At 40.2% G+C, this 20,147-nt stretch overlaps 1 protein-coding gene across 4 annotated transcripts in view; it reads left to right on the top strand.

Annotated features, from left to right (window-relative positions):
- The first annotated feature begins 9,384 nt into the window (after nucleotides 1-9,384).
- Nucleotides 9,385-20,147, top strand: part of LOC148356639 (kinesin-like protein KIF1C) — a 40,963-nt gene continuing 30,200 nt past the window's right edge. For all 4 annotated transcript variants that reach the window (XM_088347051.1, XM_088347050.1, XM_088347049.1 and 1 more), the window contains exons 1-4: nucleotides 9,385-9,479; nucleotides 19,723-19,838; nucleotides 19,913-19,989; nucleotides 20,057-20,135. In XM_088347051.1, the coding sequence (XP_088203177.1) occupies nucleotides 19,733-19,838; nucleotides 19,913-19,989; nucleotides 20,057-20,135 (262 nt within the window). In that variant the 5' untranslated portion in view covers nucleotides 9,385-9,479; nucleotides 19,723-19,732. The remainder of the gene's footprint in view (nucleotides 9,480-19,722; nucleotides 19,839-19,912; nucleotides 19,990-20,056; nucleotides 20,136-20,147) is intronic.

Genomic DNA, 20,147 nt, shown 5'->3' with positions numbered 1-20,147 from the left:
AACTTACGCAACGTGTCTGCTCGGGTGGCCGACAACTCTTTAAAAAAAAAAAAAAAAAAAAAAAAAAGTCAAACGTTTGCTTTATTTCGATATCAAAATCTTCGTTCAGTTTGTTTGGCAATTTGCATACTCCGCAGCCGATCAGAACCCTGCATCGAGTAACTTCGTGCTTCCGGACTTTCCTGAGCGTTATAATAAGGTTGTGCATATGCATATCATTTTCCAAAGTAGACACACAGAGAACACAAGAAAAATTGAGAAGTGGTTGGGAATCAAGCCAAAACCTCAGCCCCAGAAGAAATATTCAAATGAAGTTAACAAAATTTATGACGCTACAAAACGTAAAGGTTCATTAAAAGCATCGTGCAAAGAGGTCTCGTGGCTTGTAGCAGACGACGCAACGCAAACATTGCATGAATGAAGATGAGTAAATACAGGTACATACTGATGGCAGATGGAAAACAGCGATATCATATACATGCAATGAATGTTATAAGTAGATTTATAATAAACTTACTATTAAAGTGTTTTTCTTTTATATATTCTGATTATCCATCATCTTCACCGCTTATCCTCAGTAGGGTCGCGGGCGTGCTGGAGCCCATCCCAGTCATCTTCGGGCAGTGGGCAGGGGACACCCTGAACTGGTTGCTAGCCAGGCACACAGGGACAGACAATTTACTCGCTCATTCACATCTAGGGACAATTTTGACCGGCCAATTAACCAGACATGCATGTTTTTGGAATGTGGGGGGAAACCGGAGTGCCTGGAGGAAACCCACGCAAGCACGGGGAGAACATACAAACTCCACACAGGAGGTGACCTCAGAACTGCCGCTAACCACTGCCCCGCCGTGCTGCCCATATGTACTGATTATCAATTCTTAATACTTTGCAACAATGTTTTTTTTTTTTGCAATTAGTCGTCTTGTTGTGTTTTAAGTTGGGAAAAATGGGGCAGGCAACTTTTCAGAGTTGTCTGCCCTGGTGTCCAATAACTTTTTGTCATGAGTTTCAGACAATGATTATAGGTGGAGAAAAAGTTTCACCACCACAGTAAAATAACATTTTTTGTATTTATTTACATCATTACAAGCTGGACTTTTCTTCAGTACTGTGGGAGTAGTAACCGTAGGGGCCTCCACAAATACGTAGCTGGAGAGTTTTACTTTGGGGAGAAGGAAAAGTATTTCGTCAACTACCAATTGTGCAAGTATTCCCGATTAGATGAGAGAGGCCTTATTTTTCTTCATATGTATACCAGAATCCAGAAATTCTTTCATTTTGAAATGAGATATGGTTGAAAACAAGTATTTCTTCACCTGACAAGATACTAAAATGAAGTCATATATCTGGTTCTCACAGAGATGTAACTTCTTAAAAAAATGTAACATTAACTATCTCTGTTGAATATGTGCTTACAATGTCCAACTGAGTTTAAAGAAACCCCTATGCTTTATTTTCCACTGCACCTATCTGCTTTTTTCTTACTATTGGCAGAGCTGTTCAGGGCGGAACACATTAGGTTTGAGGAATCTGGGCTGGAAGGAGTGCTGCAGTGTGACATCATGCTCGTTCTCGCAGGCTTAAGTTAGAGTCCAAACACTAACAGAAACTCCAAAAAGATGGGAAAAAAATAGTTCATTTGAGCATGTCTAAGATCTGCAAAAACCTTCTTACAAAGGGTAGAATGATGACAGAAGCCAGGAGATGGTGGCAGAGGGTAACAACCTTCCAAATGGCTCAGGAGGTAGTGCGCTCGTCTTGGGATCAAGAGATCGCAGTTCGAATCCCGGCTCCTCAGTGTTACATGTCGAAGTGTCCTTGGGTAAGACACTGAACCCCTAATGCCGCCAATAAGCAGGTTAGCGCCTTACATGGATGCACGGCCTGCGTTGGGAAATGTGAAGCACATTGTAAAGCGCTTTGGGAAGTCTTTACTTAAAAAGCGCTATATAAAATGCAGATCATTTCATTTCAAATTCTATACAGCTCCTTTAAGAGAGTTGCTGTCTTCCACCAGTCACCTGTTTTAATGGCTTCTGTTTAAACTCATTAGCACTTTAAAGATCTGTCAAATGACGTTCATTCAGTTTCCTAACTGCTAATCAAAACAAGGTGTCATCAGCTAGGATCCAAGTGAGGATCTAAAGGAAATGGAGACCTGAAAAGGTGGTGGAGGTGGCAAGGTCACACCGAAGGTAGACAGCACTGGTGAGGGTTTTGGCAATGGGGAGAGCAGGCCTGGGCTACTTGCCAAAGAACCAAATGAGCCAGGCCCGGGGAAAGGAGAAACACCAGCTACTCCAGGAAGTCCAGTCATGTTTATTTGTATAGCCCTTAATCACAAAGAGTCTCAAAGGGCTGCACAGATCAAAGACTATTGCAAACTACAGACTATTATGACAGCATCCCCTGATCTAAAACCTACATAAGAGCAGGGAAAAACTCAAAAACCTCAACATGAGGAAAATGAAAAAACAATGAGAAGGGACTGCACATGAGATGATTCCCCTTCCAGGTTGACCAGACTGCAATGGATGTTGCAATAATAAATAATACACATATTGTCAACCTAAAATACATGTTATTCATATGCTATAGAATAGAAGTGTGTTTTAAGCCTAGATTTAAACACTTCCACTGAGGTTGCAGATCAAATCTGAGGGGGAAGAGCATTCAACAGCACCAGGGCCCGAATGGAGAACGCTTACCAGATGTGGAGTAAGACCGAGTGAGTAGGATAGTTGGACTACAGCAGCAGATGGCACGGACAAGGTGGAAGAGCATGCTATAGCACAAAGTAACCTGGTCGAACATCACGCAGGCAGACTTTCGCCGCGTCTGGTTTCTTGTGCAGACAGTTGACGACACCCTTTCAGGCCCAGCGAACCTTCATTTGTAAGGAAAGAGCGAGACACCCTCCTGTCCCATTTGCCAGGAAACTCCTTGGAACATCTCCTCAGCACATGCCCAAAGTCTGTGGCCGATGGTCACTGGCGCCATTACCAGTAAAGGAATCTGGAAGTTTTGAATTTGGGTTTTGTCTGTTGAAGTTTTGTGGAGTAGATCACGTGCGGTAGCTCTCAGGCAGTGGGAGGTGACCAGCTGTCTGGGGGCAGAGGCGGAGTCGACGCGCCATTCTTCCGGGAACGGGAGACCAATGGGAGCGGGCTGCGTCGCGACCAGGCGGGGTTGACGCGCCATTCTTCCAGGACGGGAGACCAATGGGATCCAGCCAAGGGGCGGAGGAGATGCTTTGCTGAGCAACTCAGAAGAAGGAGAAGAGTCGTTTTTTGGAAGAAGAAGCGTGCAGAGATGTAGTGATTTGTGTGTAAGAAATAAATCCACTTGTGAGTGAAATGCCGGCTTCTGAGAACTTTCTATGCAGGTAAGAACGCGCAAATTGTTTGGATGAGTGGTGATTGGGAAAGGTCACAAATTAAAGTCGGATGATTAATTGAAGTTTATGTTGATTTAACAAGAAATTCCAACACCAGGTATTGAAAGCAATTGCTGAGCGCATAGACCTGGTAATCAGCATGAGCAAATACCATCAAACCCCAAACATGGCAGTCCCTCCACACTGCCCTTAATTGGCAGTTGCATGTTGAACAAGGAAAACAGTGAAATTTCCCCCAGCACATTGCAGTTACATCACTCCAACCAGACACAATTGTAACATCAGAGGCTTCAAAAAACACCTGATCATGCTGGAACTCAAAGTACTCTGTGAAGAGGTAATGGAGAAGGCCAACTAAAGGAAAAGGTGCAAAGTACTATTGGGACTCGAGCCGAAATGTGATCCACCACGGCTTGGTCACTTTAGCGAGAGTGTCTGATGTTGTGTGACCCGAAACACTCAGTTCACCCAGGCTACATCACTAATGATGCTCATCCTCTCTCTTTTTCTCTTTCTTAGTTCCTCTTTGTCTCTTTCTGTGTGTCTCTTTACCTTCTTTTGCTCTCTTACTTTTTTCTTTCCTCTCTCCCTCTCTTGCTTTTCCATCCATTAGGGGCGCCAGTAGCACAGGTGGTAGAGAACTCGTCTTGGGATCAAGAGATCGCAGTTCGAATCCTGGCTCCTCCGTGTTACATGTCGAAGTGGCCTTGAGTAAGACACTGAACCCCTAATGCCCCCAATAAGCATGTTGGCGCCTTGCATGGCTGCACGGCCGCTGTTTGTGTGAAAGTGTGTGTGTGTGAATGGGTAAATGTGAAGCACATTGTAAAGCGCTTTGGGAAGTCTTCATTGACTTGAAAAGCGCTATATAAAAATGCAGATCATGCTTCTTTCTCCCCTTCTCTTTCTCTCCTCTCTTTTTATTTCTCTTTGGATTTTTTTTCTCTATCTTTCCCCCTCTTTCACCATGTTTCTTTTTATCTCTTTTGTTTCTCACATTCTCTGTCTTGCTCCTCTCTCTCTTTCTCCCTTCTTCTCTTACTTTGTCCCACCCTCTCTTTTTCTCTCCCTCTCTTTCTCTTATTTCTTTCTCTCTATTCTATTAGTCCGGCACCCAAGAGAATGTTTTTTCTATCGTGTGGCCCCCGAGTTAAAGTGAGTTTGACACCCGTGGTTTAACTCCTACCAAAATCAAACGCACTTCCTGGCAATGGAATTGTTGTATTTGTAGTCTTTTTTGAAAGCACATTCTAACGGGGGATAATTACTACTGGGGCATGTAGACTATAAACACATTAGGAAGAAAAATATAGATTCATACCATTCAATTACATAATTAAAATTAATGCAGTTGATCAAATTATTAAAAGACAAAAAGAGGTTTTCATAATTTTATGGCCCACACATGTAGAGGAAGTTGATTACATTGCACTGCAGACAACAAAATTGAGCATGTGTGTCACTCAAAAGTTATCTAAAACACAAAATAAGATTTTACAGAAAAATCTGGATCAGAGAAAGATGCAGACATGAAATGTAGTGAGAGACTAACCCTTATAGAATCAACGCAGTTTTTACTTACATTTTTCGTGGTAACCACTAACCAAAAAGCAGCCCTCGGCTTCAAGAAGGTTGGTGACCTCTGTGATAAAGTATCTAGCTGCCCTCTAGTGGCCAATTGACAATAAGGAAAGAAGTCAAGTCACGTTTATTTGTATAATCACAAGGAGTCTCGAAGAGCTGCACAGACTATTGCAAACTACAGACTATCATTACATCATCACCTGATCTAAAACATACACGAGGGCAAGGAAAAACTCAAAAACCTAAGCATAAGGTAATCAAGAAACCTTGAGAATGGGCCGCACATGAGATAATCCCACTTCCAGGATGGGCAGGCTGCAATGGATGTTGCAATAACAAATAATACACAGATATTGTCAACATGAAATACTTGAAATATTAGTTGACAATATGGATTTAAAGGTATTGTTTGCGAAAGGGCATCTAGTGCATTTATAGTATCAGTATGGGGGTGATTGTATCGATGTTATCTGCCTGAAAACGTGGTAACTCACATGTATTTATTTTGGGGGACTCCAATGGCTCATAAATGAGTGAATACTTTGGCCTCCTACTCTTCTACTGTATTCTAATGTAGTTCAATGTTAAGAGGAAACATACAAACGGTGTTGAATGCATCTGGCCGTGATTCAAATCATTCATTGGCAACTAAGAACACCATTCCAACATAAAACCTACACTGTATTTATTTCAAATTCTTGAAATTTTAATTCATCCTCAGATACACCGAAGAAATGTTTCCCTCATCGTGTTTTTTTTGGTGGTTATTTCTATCATTCAATACAACTTTCCGTTTTCTTCATTCTCTCTAACATCCGTCTCTGGTACTGTGAATACAAATATTATGAAAATGAGGAAATTTAATGCACGTAAACCTGAATACATAGAGTATTTCTGCACGCGAAAACTAGACAGATTTTAATCCATAAGCACCAACTCAAATGCCCGAATCACTCCGGGAATTCTCACGAAACCCTCTTCCGCACCGCAAAATATTTTCCCCTCGCATCTATTCAATTCATGTTGGTCACAGTTTTGTACTTCTAAACTGTGAATTTCTCTTAAAGGTGAGAGATTTTCAAAATCTAGGCCTAAAACACACTTATATTCTACAGATTAGGAATGATCTATATTTCATGTTAACAATGTTTGTGCATTGTTTGTACTACATCCATTGCAACCGGGTCATCCGTTTTATTTTACATTACACTTTCTTTTTTTTATTTTATTTTTTTGTTAATGCAACATCCGTTGCAGCCTGGTCATCCTGGTGGATTACCTCATGTGCGGTCCCTTCTCAAGGTTTCTTCATTTTCCTCATGCTGAGGTTTTTGAGTTTTTCCTTGCCCTTGTGTAAGTTTTAGATCAGGGGATGGTGTACTAATAGTCTGTAGTCTATAATAGTCTGTACAGCCTTTTGACACTTCTTGTGATTAAGGGTTATACAAATAAACATGACATGACTTGACTTTAGTTTTCCAACTCCAAGTTGCTATGTTACCTTACATAAATTGGGAATTCTTTATTGCTGTGGTTTTTTCCCCTTTATTCTTTCAGGCTAAATTTGTCAGGGTACTCTAAAATAATGACCAGTTAAGCAAGATAATGGCAAAGTTAGCATTCCAGAGTGCCTCTTACAGTAAGGTACCCAGAACATTCCATTCAAAAGTTATGCAGTATTTCAAAATAAAAGCTAACCATTCCGGTTTTGGCAGTAACTTGACTCTTCCTAGAGATTAACGATAGGAATTCCGACTCTCTTTAGAGAAGCGGCTTTTTCAGCTCGACTCAATAAAAAGAGCCGACTCTTTCTGTTCCCGAACGGCTTTTAGGTTGTTTTCGTTGCTGTTTTTTCCCGATGGTCTAAATTCAGGGGCTATCATTATACCCTTGATAGAAGCTGCGACCCAAATCAAGAAAAAAAATGCATGAAATGAAAGGATTGTGGAGCTTAAACCAGAAATTGCACAATATATTCATGTTTTTAAACAAAATGACCAAAAAAACAAAAACAAAACTAAAACGACCTGTGTAATTGTGTTTACAGGGTTCGTACAGTTGCTTGAAAACTTTATAATGTTTGAATTTTAATGTTGTGTTTTTTTGGTCAGGAAAATGCGTGAATTTTGGATGGTAGTGCTTGAAAATACTTGAAATTGTTGCCATTTGTCATGTTTCTTGGCTGTCACAGACACTGATCCTCTAAAAAACACGCAAAAAATATAAATCAGAATAAGCAAAACTAAAAGCAAAAGATCAGCAGTCGAAGGATTGAATGCACTCAACTTCAAAGCAATCAATATCACTAAAATGAAGCCAAGTTTTTCATTTTTGTGTTTTTACATCTACAGTACTTTCTTTTTGTCTTCCTATTGAACTTGTTTCCCAACACTAATATAACTCTTCAAACAAGTGTGACGTATTGAAGCTGCGCGTGTATTGTTAAAGCAGAATGCAGAATTCATTTCAGTTTATAGCAGCCCATTTACACAAAAAGATTGGAGATCCTCGATAGGAACAGCCCAAAACGGCACAAAGTATGTGCTAACAGCAAGATAACGACTTGATTTTAGTCATCACAATCACCCCCGTCCACCGCCCCCAATTTTTTGGGGGGGGCCAATGGATTTCCTTCTTTTAAGGCACTAGAAAAATTGTCCTCGAAAGTGCTTGAAATTAGACATGAAAAAGGTATACAAACCCTGTGTATTGTCTAAGGCGAGAGCAAACCAATGCCAAATGAACGTAGTTCAGCAACAAGATGCCAGACAAACATGGCATAAATAATAAGAAAAATAAAATAAAAGCAAAAATGAACGGAAGGAGAGAGCGAAAAAAAAAGATAAAAGCTAGGAGCAAAAACAAAAGGAAAAAAAAAAAACACATTCAAAGAAGTAGAAAAGAAAAAAGATAGAAAAGAAGAATAAAAGACAGACTACATTTGATTTATCTTCACATTTGATATTTAGTTTTATAGTATTACTGTAAATACATTTTTTAGTACTTTTTGTAGAATTTGTCCGTCATTTTTGGAGTATTTTTGTAGTATTACTCCAGTTGTGTTTTGTCGTATTTCTGTTGTAATACGTCTGCAGAAGTATTTTTGTTGTACTTATAAGGTGGTTCTATAATAGTATATTGATAGTATTTATCTAACATATTTTAATATTACTGCAGTTGTATTTTTCTAGTATTTAGGTCGTCATATTTGTGTACCAGTATTTTTGTATTATAGTTTTAATGTTGTGGGTTTTTTGGGTGGTTTTTCTGTATTAAGTATTTTTAAGTATTTCCACACCGATAACTTTGTAGTATTTCTTCGGTATTTTTTTAATATTACTTAAGTTGGATTTTTGTAGTATTTCTGTTGTAATATTTCTGTAATAGTATTTCTGGATTATATTATTACTGTAGTATCTTTGTAGTATTTATTTACTATTTTTTAATATTGCTGCAGTTGTATTTTTGTAGTATTTCGGTCGTCATATTTGTGTACCGGTATTTTTGTATTGTAGTTTTAAGGTAGTGTTTTTATTTTTGGGTGTTTATTCTGAATTAAGTATTTTTGAAGTATTGCCATACTAATATATTTGTCGTATTTCTTTGGTATTTTTTAAACACTACTTTAGTTTGATTTTTGTAGTATTTCTGTTGTAATATTTCTGTATTATATTATTACCGTAGTAGTCATTTTTGGTAGTGTTTCTTTAGTAATTTTAAATGAAGACAAAATATATTAGGTTTGTGTTTTTAAGCACTAAATTTGATATTTAGTTTTGTTGTTGTCCTGTAGTATTTTTGCAGCAGTATTTTTGTTGCTGACACAGAAAGGGACAATGTAGGAGAGGTTAGTACCAAAAATCATTTTTAATTAGTCGTAAATGGGAAATGGTCTGCATTTATATAGTGCTTTTCAAGTCTGTGTTAACTTTTTTATATATTGTCATTATATTTTGAGCCCTTTTTGTTTGGCAGGCTGGATGAAAAAGCCTGACGCGGGCCGTAGTTTGCTGACCCTTGCTCCAGGTTCTCAGCATCCCTAAAACTCTGAACCTAAAATCGCCCTGATATTGAAGGTAACGAGGAACGGGCTCTTGATTGGTAGGGAGCCGGCTCCTATCGTTCATGCCCAAGAGTCGGCTCATAAGGCAGCTTCGTTGGCGAACGACGCATCGCTACGAGGAATTGGGTGGGCCTTCACGAGTCTCCAGGCTGTGCGTCGTGAACGCGCCCGCTAGCTCAGGCACGCACCCGCCGCGCGGCCACGCCACCGGCCAGGCTCCCCCCCCTCCCCCAGCCCCGTCTCCTTTCCTGTTGTTCCAACTCCATTTTCCCCTCTCCAAAGTACACTTTAGCCGCTGTTCACCGCGGGGACAACGCGCGGAATTACGGGGAGGGTCACCGCTGCCGCCGCCCGCTAAAGGTCTCCAGTCTTCGGTCTCTTCCGCTCGGCTGGCCTGCAACTTTTCCAGAGGGCAGTGACGGTCAAGTCGTAAGTCCTCCTAACTTGTTATTTCTTCCCAAATGTTAAACGTGAGGGGAGTTTTCTTGGTTCACTTTTTGGATTCCGACGTGGTTTATCGGTGGCGACAGGCTTGGAGCGGAAGCAGCTCACGGCGGCTTCCGGACATGGTGGTCGCGTGAGGGGATCGTGACACTTTACTCTTCAGACGCGCGCACACGCACGGGAGTCAGGTAGCCAGTGATTGCCGCGTTACTGGAAAACAACGAATTCGTTTAAAACGTTACTGTGTTTTTAACCCTTTTTGAACTAAGGGTGAATTTTTATTTATAAAAAAGTTCCGTGGCACACCGTCTGTCGAAAAAGCGTACCTGTCAAGCTCCAGGGCTCCATGCCCTTATAAACTGTCGCATTTTCCCTTGCAAAGTACAAAATAATGTTACACCAAATTCTTTTTTCAAACGTGTTTATTTATGTAGTTTAACATGTTATATTGTACATGTGTTTCGTTGGATAATATATATTGTTAATTAACATTTTGTTGTGAGATCCTGAGTTGCTCGACATGAATAATATAATAATAATTTCCTTTGTATTGTCATTCTTTGTAACAATGTACACAGAACGAAATGTCGATACACCTGACCCGTTGTAGCGAGCCGATGCAGCCGCAGCCAACAGAGGGCGCCGCCATTTTACCAATGTTATAAGTCTTAGGTATGACTCGGCCGAGGCGCGAACCAGCGACCTCCCAGTCTCAAAGCGGGCGCCCTACCATCTAGGCTACTGAGCTGGAATGAGGTTTATCATAAAAAAAGTTCACAAATGAAGTCGCTTGGACGTTCACTGTAGAAGGAAAAAATACATGCAAATATAATTAAGTAGAATAATACGTCTTCTTATTCATACTATAAATTCATTTTCTGCATTAAATTATTGTTGGTAATATTCTGATTAAAGTGATAACCACAAACCTGTGTTTTTTCATTTTCTAGTTTTATACTTCCTTTTTTTCTTAACTTCTTTATACAACATAATCATTCGTAATACAATGCATCAAAGCAAGTGAGCCGTTTGAGAGACGGCTCTTTTTAATGAGTTGAGCCGAAAAAGCCGTTTCTCTAAAAAGAGACTGACTTACTTTCACTACGTCAAACCGATCGCTTCGTTTGCAACGAATAAAACGATACCAAGATAGAGGCTACCGCGGCGAACTCGTTTGGCTTGATTGATTTGCCGTTTCATGATAGCCGGTGTATACCGGATGGTACCCTCATTAGCTGCACCGCTTATCCTCAGTAGGGTCGCGGGGGTGCCGGAGCCCATCCCAGCAATCATCGGGCAGTGGGCAGGGGACACCCTGAACTGGTTGCCAGCCAATCGCACACGGGGACAGACAACTCGCTCGCTCATTCACACCTAGGGACAATTTGGACTGGCCAAGCACGGGGAGAACATACAAACTCCGCACAGGAAGTCTGGAGCTGGATTTGAACCCACACAGGAGGTTCCCAAGACCATAGAACTGTGCCGCACACGCGCTAACCACTGCGCCGCCGTGCTGCCCTCGGATGGAATTGACAAATTTGTGTTTTTCCGTACAGATTTTCTCGTACGTCGTACATGTCTTAAAATGCTTTATTTATGTTTTCATTTTTTACAGTGCAATCTTAAACCGCTTTATTAAACAAATGAAGTTATTAAATGTACTGTGCTACCTCATGAGCAGATCATTAGTATATAAAAAGTATATAACAGGGGTGGCAAATTCGTAGCTCTAGAGCCGCATGCGGCTCATTGCCTCATATTTTCTATATACTGTGGCTCTTTGCCTCTTTTCATGTTTAGTGTTTTTCCCCCTCTTAAAACACACTTGAATCCATTAGAGTTAATAACAAATAATAAATAATATCTTGAAATTAATTTGGCAGATTTGTTGTTTTTATGCTGCTCCCGACACATAACTGACTGCCAATCATCTGCGTAGGTTTCGTCTAATGCCGGGAAATTAAGTGAACATTTCATGGGCGTGCAGACTGTTACCCGCATGGTCAAAATGGTAAAATACAAAGCCAAACGGAAATATGAAGATGAACACAGGGCATTTCAGGAAGAATGGGAAGATGCTTACTTTTTTTGTTGAACGGAATGGCAAATCACTCTGTTTATTATGCAGTACCACGATATCCCATTTCAAGACTTTAAATCTTTAGCATCATTTTAGCACAGTCCATGCTAGTATTAACACGGAATTCCCCAAAGGTACTGGATTACGCAAGCAAAAATTGAGCACCTTGAGTCAGGTAAAAAGACGGTCGCAAATGTTCAGTGCGTGGTGTGGCTCTTTGATTCTCACAGTTAAAAATTTCGGCTCCTTGTGTCAAACTGGTTCGCCGCCCCTGCTATATAAAAACCTACTGCCACCTACTGATATGGATAACTATTACAGTTCCTCATCTGAATATAGCAAAAATACTGAATAATGGCCTGATATTTTTGGAAAGATAAAATTGGGCAAATTCCAGCGGCACACTAGACAAGATCTCACGGCACATTAGTGTGCCCCGGCACACTGGTTGAAATACACTGCCTTAGATTACTGACACTCAAAAGTAGCGCGTTGCTCTGAAAGTAACTGTCTACTTACAAACGAAAGGCCACATTATAAAATTAATAGCGGAAAACATGAATACCTATCTGTGGAAGCAGCGAACCCTTAACATTGGGGCTGCAACTAACGATTAGTTTCATAATCGATGACTTGGTCGGTTATTTTTTCGATGAATCTGATATCTAATTTCCCTCCTATTTATTCAAATATTGAAGTTTTGGATGCATAGACGATAGTGCACAAAATCAAATATTCTATGATATTAAACAATAAAAAAAGTGTTTGTCAAATACCTTGATAATTAAAAAACTGCATAGAAATGTATGCTATATACCTGCAAATATGTAAGATACTCTTTTCCTACCACCTTATTGACACACACTGCTCACTCGATATGGAGTTTCTAGCAGTATCGTGCAGACCCTTCTATGTACCGGGAGAGTTAACTGTAGTCTTTGTGTTTGCTGTTTACTTTCCACCGCTAACCGTTTCACCGGATGCTAACGTTAGCATAGCGCTAAATCTCCTGCCCGCTGCTATCAATTAACAGCAGCTTGCACACCCCAACGGAGCTTTATCGTCGACGCCGACTTTAATCGGGCATGTTTATAGAGTGTACTCCCAAATCCATTCAATTGTGGACTGAGCAATTCGGAAAAACACTGGACTATGTGTAATGTGTAATGTAAGATCAAACATCAAACATTCCGGTTGTATCCAGCAACACTGTTTGACCCTCACCCCCCTCATCAACCCCCCCCCCCCAGGAGGAAAACAAAGCCTACTTACAACAAAGTCAGTTAGTTCTTTGTTCCTTTATCTCCTTGTTTCCTTATCCTCACTAAAAAAGTGGAACTGGAGTCGTCCAATTTCGTTGTCACAGCATATCCACTGTTGTAACAATGACAATAAAGGCATATTCTATTCTATTCTTATCCATAGAGCATATTACATTTGGACTTATCATACAAAACAAAAAAGAAAAAGTAATACATTTCAATTTGTGCAGATATTTTTTATCCACCCAAAAATAAATAATTAAAAACGTAAACAAACCCATTTTTGAAAATGTTGTCATCAAATTTCTTTGGAGTATGATAAACATTGCCGATATGAAAATGATATCTGCTCAAGAAATTTGCCCCTTAGTAAAGTTGCACGTGTCATTATTATTATTTTTCTTTCCACTGTATTTATTATTTATTATTGTTTTTTTCTGCATTTCTGTCTAATTCCTTGAAAATTATTAACTTTGTTTCAGAATGAAACAGTCAAACACTACAAAGTTGAAACTTGCATGTTAATTTTGTTCGTAAATGATGCAATGTTCAAAATGTAGTATATAAAACATGTAACATACCCTTTTTATGAAAACTGTCTTGTCGCCCTCTGCCGGACCAACGGTGTGCACTCTAATTTGCATTGATTTCACGTTCTAGGTGGCTCATAAATCACGTCATACACAGATTTGATGGTCTAATTATTGCCAACGCTTTTAATCATCGATTTTGTCGATTCGTTGTTTCAGCACTATTTAACATTTCTTAGTCTATGCAATCTTGAGACCTTGCAGACTAATAGCCGAGACACTCCATACCCATTTTGTCTTTTATCTTCAAACCACTCGAATATTTTCTTCTCTATTTCTGGGTAACTTTCAAAAAGTTTTCTTTTTTTCTTCATGGGATGGTTTTATTTTTACAAATAAAAAGTCAAGGTTAGTGCAGATGCTTGAAATCCTTGAAAATCCCTGAATTTTGATGTTTTAGATTTTGAAGCGCTTGTAAAATGCCATGTTTCACAACAAGTCTGCATAAAAATGATGCGGACGCTGCTTTCTGGTGGCCTCGCTTTGCCATTACATTTTGTCCCTCGTGATTATCGGCAGCTGGCATTAGTTTATATGGCATTGTCCTATGCAACATTATCGCTCCCTATGAGGCGCGCCCAATAGGACAAGTGCATGCTACACCTTAACAAAAAGGCACTATGAAATGTGTATTGGTGCAAGGATCACGTATGAATTGTAGGCCGTGGAAAAAATAAGGTACCGTTTTCCAATGGTAAATTTTAATGGGACAAATTTTGTACAACTGAAAATCTGAGCTACATATTACTGTCCCTTTTACCCTACACCTATAAGGGGAGAGTTTTTGTCTTAAAAATATTTGCACGCGTGTTGTTCAGATCTACATATATATATTCACAATCAACTCAATTTTTCATTTTTCTTGATAAATCCACACGCAACATTTGAAAACTCGTATATAAATCCCAGATATGTTTGTGGTTCTACAAAACACAGGATTCACACTGGATGTCTTTCAATGGTACTTGAGTAATTGGAAAATTGGTTTTAAAAGTGCTTGATTTTAGCCTTGAAAAAGTTGGTCAAATCTGGAACTAAATACATGCATTTAAAATGAACCCCTGATTTCAGTATTTTAGTTGTAAACATTGCCTAGATGTGTGTATATATATTAGGAAGAATATCAGTGGGGAGAAATTACGCATCCGCGTACTCTGTGCTTGTGACGGCAGAAAGCTAACTGTAGTCATTTGTATTTAGTAGGTAAATAAACAGTAAACATGCACACCCTCCTAGGTATTGTATTTAGCATTGTGTTGCTGGCGGAATGGAGTTTCCCGTAATCGGAGGAATCGTCAATTTACAAAAGGCATTGTTATCCAAGCTCTGCTTTCAAAAAGTAGCGGAGTAATGCAACACGTTGTAACAATGGTTGAGTTACAAAGTTGTATCAATAATACGTTGGAGTACTCTTTACCAAGAAAAGTATATACATTCTAGTAACACGTTCCTTTGTCACATTTCACTTCGACATGGCAGGTAGCATTGTGTCAGTGACCTCTATTATATAAACGCTTCTGTTATGAATACCGCTTGTGCTTCTATGGTTGAGGGTTTGAATCTGTCTTCCTGGCTTTGTGTGTAGAGTTTGTTACGCCAGCCTTCTGTGAGATGACCAGACCAAGCCATTCATGAGTGTAAAAACTTGTTATATCTGCTCTATGATCCATATGTCTAGACTTTATGCCAGCTGTACCTTAGTCAATATATCCAGGAGTCCTGCAACTTTGTTGAGTTAGTCTTGAATATACAGTAATGCCTTGTTTTTAGCAGGGGTTGCATTTCAAAAAGGTCCCACGATACTCAAAACCAGCTAAGTACAATTTTTTATTTTAATCATGAAATACTCTATTATACATTAAAACCAAAGAACAAACCCTATTTACAGGCTCTGGCATTTGTTAAACAAATACAAGTGCTCTAATTTATAAACATCTCTTTTTTGTTTTTACAAATAAGTTCTGTACTGTCAAATGATAATTTAAAATATCATCTTTGCATGAATGGGCCAAAATAATATCAGGACACTACGTTTTTACCTTTTTTTTAACCTATATTTTGTGTTGACAATATCTGTGTATTATTTGCCCTCATGTAGGTTTTAGATCAGGGGATGGTATCATAATAGTCTGTGGTTTGCAATAATCTATGGTCCTTGCAGCCCTTTGAGACTCTTTGTGATAAAGGGCTATACAAATAATCATGTCTTGACTTGACTTCACATAATACTATGTCCCCATCATGTAGATGTTAAGGAAAACTGAATTTACCTTCCTATAGGAAGGGATCAGCAACCTATATTGTTAAAAGTGCCCTATTGATCCAAAAAAAACAAACAGAACAAAATTTGTCTGGATCTGCAAAAACCTTAAAGATTTATATAAGCCCTATTTGAAAATGTCAAGAATGTGTCCTGATTGTCCTTCAGAAACCATGAAATTTTCCATTATCAAATAAAAAGTGCCAGGGAGCCACTAGGGAGCGTCAAAGAGCCGCATGTGGCTTCTGAGCGAGTTTATCGGGTCGAGAAGTACAACTTTGTCGGCGATAGTAAGCATCTTTCTCTGCCTTTTGGTGCTTTTGTCAGTCCAGATCATTATGTTGACATGATGGCTTTAGTCCAGGGGTCTCTAACGTGGTTCCCGTGGGCACCACGGTGTCCCCTGAGCACAGCTGAGATGCTCAAGGACCTGTTCTGAAAATAGCTCATCAGTGCAGTGCAGGTTCTTTGTGATTTTATAGTAAAATTATTTTTTTGTGGTTGAGTCTATTTACCCCACTTCCAATAATTAACCCGGTAGTAACATAGTAACAACATGATCATTTGTGGGTTTTTTCTTTCAATGCATATCAAACTGGGTGCCCTCTAGATAGATAGATAGATAGATAGATAGATACTTTGTTCATCCCCGAAGGGAAATTCACATTTCCAGCAGCATCCCTGAGCTGAGAACAAAACAATCGAAAATAACACGGGAGCTGCTGGAGTGGCTGCCATTCGTGACGGCGCCGGAAGAAAAGATTCAATTTGAATCATGTACAAACAAACAAATAATTGAATCATGTACAAACAAACAAACAAACAAAATATTCATGTTTCAATAAGTGGAGTGTTAATAAAATGGGGGGAAAAAAATTTCTGATACTGATATAACCAGGTAAAACTAATTTTAAGTTACCTGTCCAAATGAATGTTGTGCCATCTCACCTTTCCCACTCTCTCTCCTCTCACCTTTCCCACTCTCTCTCCTGCAGTTGACTTGCTGCTGCTCGCTCCTGAAACTAATACTTACCTCTTTGTGTATTGTGCAGTCCCTTCAGACCTGGTTATTATAAGTCCATAGATTCTGAAATGCATGTTTCTATATCCATCCATCCATTATCCTCAGTAGGGTCGCGGGGTTTCTAGAGCCCATCTCAGCTATCTACGGGCAGTGGGCAGGGGACACCCTGAACTGGTTGCCAGCAGGGCGCAGGGCACACAGAGACGGACAACTCACTCGCTCATTCCCACCGAAGGGACAACTTGAACCGGCCAATTAACCTGACATGCATGTTTTCAGGCCTCCATTTAAATTTCTCCTTGATAATTCGAAACACAAAGTAGCTCTCAGCTTGAAAAAGGTTAGAGACCCCTGCTTTAGAGAGACTTGAAATTGAAAAAGTCTTCCGCATACGTAATTTAGATTTGTCATGCTGTTTTAAGTACGTGAAAAACTGCGACCACAACACCACTGACAGGCAGACACAGGCAGCAAAGGGTTATGGGGCAGGGTGACTGTCTAGCCAATAAGAGTGCAGAACACAATGCACACTAAAAATCTGCAAAATAGCGAAACCGCGATAAGCAACCCACCATACAGCAAGGGATTACTGTTGTTCCAAAGGGCAAACCCATCGTGTTTTTCTGCAGTTTCGATTCAATCAATTGTTCCAGGATGGAATTTGGACACCGTCTCTGTGTCGACGAAACTTTTATCTTGACGGACTCAAGATGTGGCAAGATCAATAATAGTGACCCACGTCTTGTGTACTTGGGAACCGTTTCCATGGCAACCCCAGACGCAGCAACAGGGCAAAAAGCGTATAAAATACTCTCCCCCAATTCATCTTGGTCGGTCACCGCCACACTCGAGTAAGAGTTGTTGCTAAAGTTAGCGTGCTCGGCTAAAGTAGCGCTCAGTCGGCATCCCAGCAATGTGCGAGTGCGCACATGTGTGCGTGAGTATATTTTTAGTTTTATGTTGTTGTGACGGGACTGATCTTCACTTGTATCATCACTAATGATCAATACAAACAAACGCACGCTCATGAATGTTATCAGGTGACTGCAGGGGCCTGAAGCCAGGGTGTGGTGAGCGCCACGTCGACTGAGCGCCAAGGTAGCAATCAGTAAGATTTAGGGAGGTTAGTCCAGGAAATCCGTTTTACTTATAGGACTGCAACTGTTGACTATTTTGATAGTCGAATAGTCACCGACTATTAAAACAATAAGTCAAAGAATTAGATAAATAAATGTTTTCTTAAATTAAGCACAAATCTTATTTAATTATGAGGCAAACGATAATGAACACAAGAAAATGGGTACAATGAAAAATGCATCCTTTATTGGACATAGTCTTGATGTGGACAAAAAATAAATAAAAATGCACCACCTAAATTCTATTATGCACTGTGCTCGGTCAGAAGACACATAAATCCATAGATAAACCTCTGTTCATTTTTTAGGGAAAGGCAAACAAATGATAAAGAAAATTCGAGTAAGCGTTTTTCATCCCTGTAAAGCGGAGCTTCTTAATTATTTCTGTCACATCCCCCTTTGCAAGAAGAAATCCTGTCCCCGAGTGCAAAAATGATTTTAAATAAACCTCTGCCAAACACTGCATCCTTATTAACATATAAAGAATTATGGACCAACTTACAACAAAAAATAGCTTTCTGAACTATAACAAAATATTAACAATGCATCATAAATTTAAAAATACAATGAAAATCATTCAACTATAAGAACATTTGACAAAACATAAACAGAAAATGTTTTTATATAAAATCAGTAAATGATAATGCATTCGGCAGCACGGCGGCGCAGTGGTTAGCGTGTGTGCGGCACAGTTCTAAGGTCTTGGAAACCTCCTGTGTGGGTTCAAATCCAGCTACCGGACTTCCTGTGTGGAGTTTGTATGTTCTCCCCGTGCTTGCGTGGGTTTCCTCTGGGCACTCCGGTTTCCTCCCACATTCCAAAGACATGCATTTCAGATGGATTGGCCGGTCCAAATTGTCCCTAGGTGTGAATGAGCGAGAGAGTTGTCTGTCCCTGTGTGCCCTGCGATTGGCTGGCAACCAGTTCAGGGTGTCCCCTGCCCACTGCCCGATGATTGCTGGGATGGGCTCCAGCACCCCCGCGACCCTACTGAGGATAAGCGGTGCAGCTCATGAGATGAGATAATGCATTCAAACTGATCACCTCCATTGACTCAAGAGCACAAACTTGCAAGACAAAGAAATATTCAATTAGTGCTGATTTTTATTTTTTTTATGACGAAAGTAATTAATCAGCATGTTTGGCAATATACAACTTTTTAAAGCAGAACCAAGCAACGCTCTGCTTTTGCTCAGTCATACGATGCTCGCTGGTTTACTAACGTAAGATTCACAAAGTGGTATGTTGTTGCAAGATACATTACCCATGAAACGGATTATCTGGAGCTAGAACTCGTGGGAAACCCGCAACATTTCGGGCGGTGGTATTTTGATCATGGCAGAGACCTGGCTCGATCCAAGGACGCCTAATGCTAGCATGCAGCTCGCCAGCCGTTCTCTAAATCTTTCTTGGACTGAAAGTAGAAGACCCCCAATTTTATTGTACTTTTGTATAATGACAGTAAAGACCATTCATTCAACTACAATTCTGTGTTTTGTGTTTTAATTTGTAGATCTATAGTTGTTATTTTGTTAAATTCGAATATTCTTGGTCACCTCGAGGTAAGTTTGACCCTCGGGGGCTCTTATGAAGGTGCGAATTTTCGCTTTTCGCTGGGGGGTTCTGTTGTCCATTGACCACAATAACCGAGGGATTACTGGATTGGCTATTTCAGATGTTCGACTCTCAGAAGAGATTGTATTAATGTAGAGATGCTTCTCTCTGAAATAAAAACATGCCTGGATACAATGGTCCATAATGGAATTCATTGTTGACTATTTCGATTATCGATTGTTGTCTACATCATGGACTAATCATTGTAGCCCTATTTCCAAACGACCTCTTAACTTTGTTTCGTTTTCCGGTTGGTTAGGTTGTCTTAGATGGCGGGCGCATCGGTCAAAGTGGCGGTGCGGGTCCGCCCTTTCAACGCCAGGGAGACGGGGCGTAACGCCAAGTGTGTCATCCAGATGCAGGGCAACACCACCTGTAAGGCACACACACGCAGCAGCAGCACAAATATGGAGGCGCGCACATTCTGATCTTTTTGGGGGCTTTTTTAGGTATCACCAACCCTAAGCAACCCAAAGATGCTGCCAAGAACTTCACTTTTGACCACTCATACTGGTCGCACACCTCGGTACTGTGAAAACACTCACACGTGCACACACGCACACACGTTACCAACTGTTTGGTTGTCTGCTCAGGCCGACGAGCCAACTTTTGCAAGCCAACGTCAGGTGTACCAGGACATCGGCGAGGAAATGCTGCTCCACGCCTTTGAAGGTAATTTTTTCG

Source organism: Urocampus carinirostris, chromosome 11, assembly GCF_059441175.1.
Source record: "Urocampus carinirostris isolate Australia breed hairy pipefish chromosome 11, RoL_Ucar_1.0, whole genome shotgun sequence".
Taxonomy (NCBI): Eukaryota; Metazoa; Chordata; class Actinopteri; order Syngnathiformes; family Syngnathidae; genus Urocampus; species Urocampus carinirostris.
The sequence above is the reverse complement of the archived record's forward strand: the minus strand, read 5'-3'. Positions and strand labels throughout refer to the sequence as shown.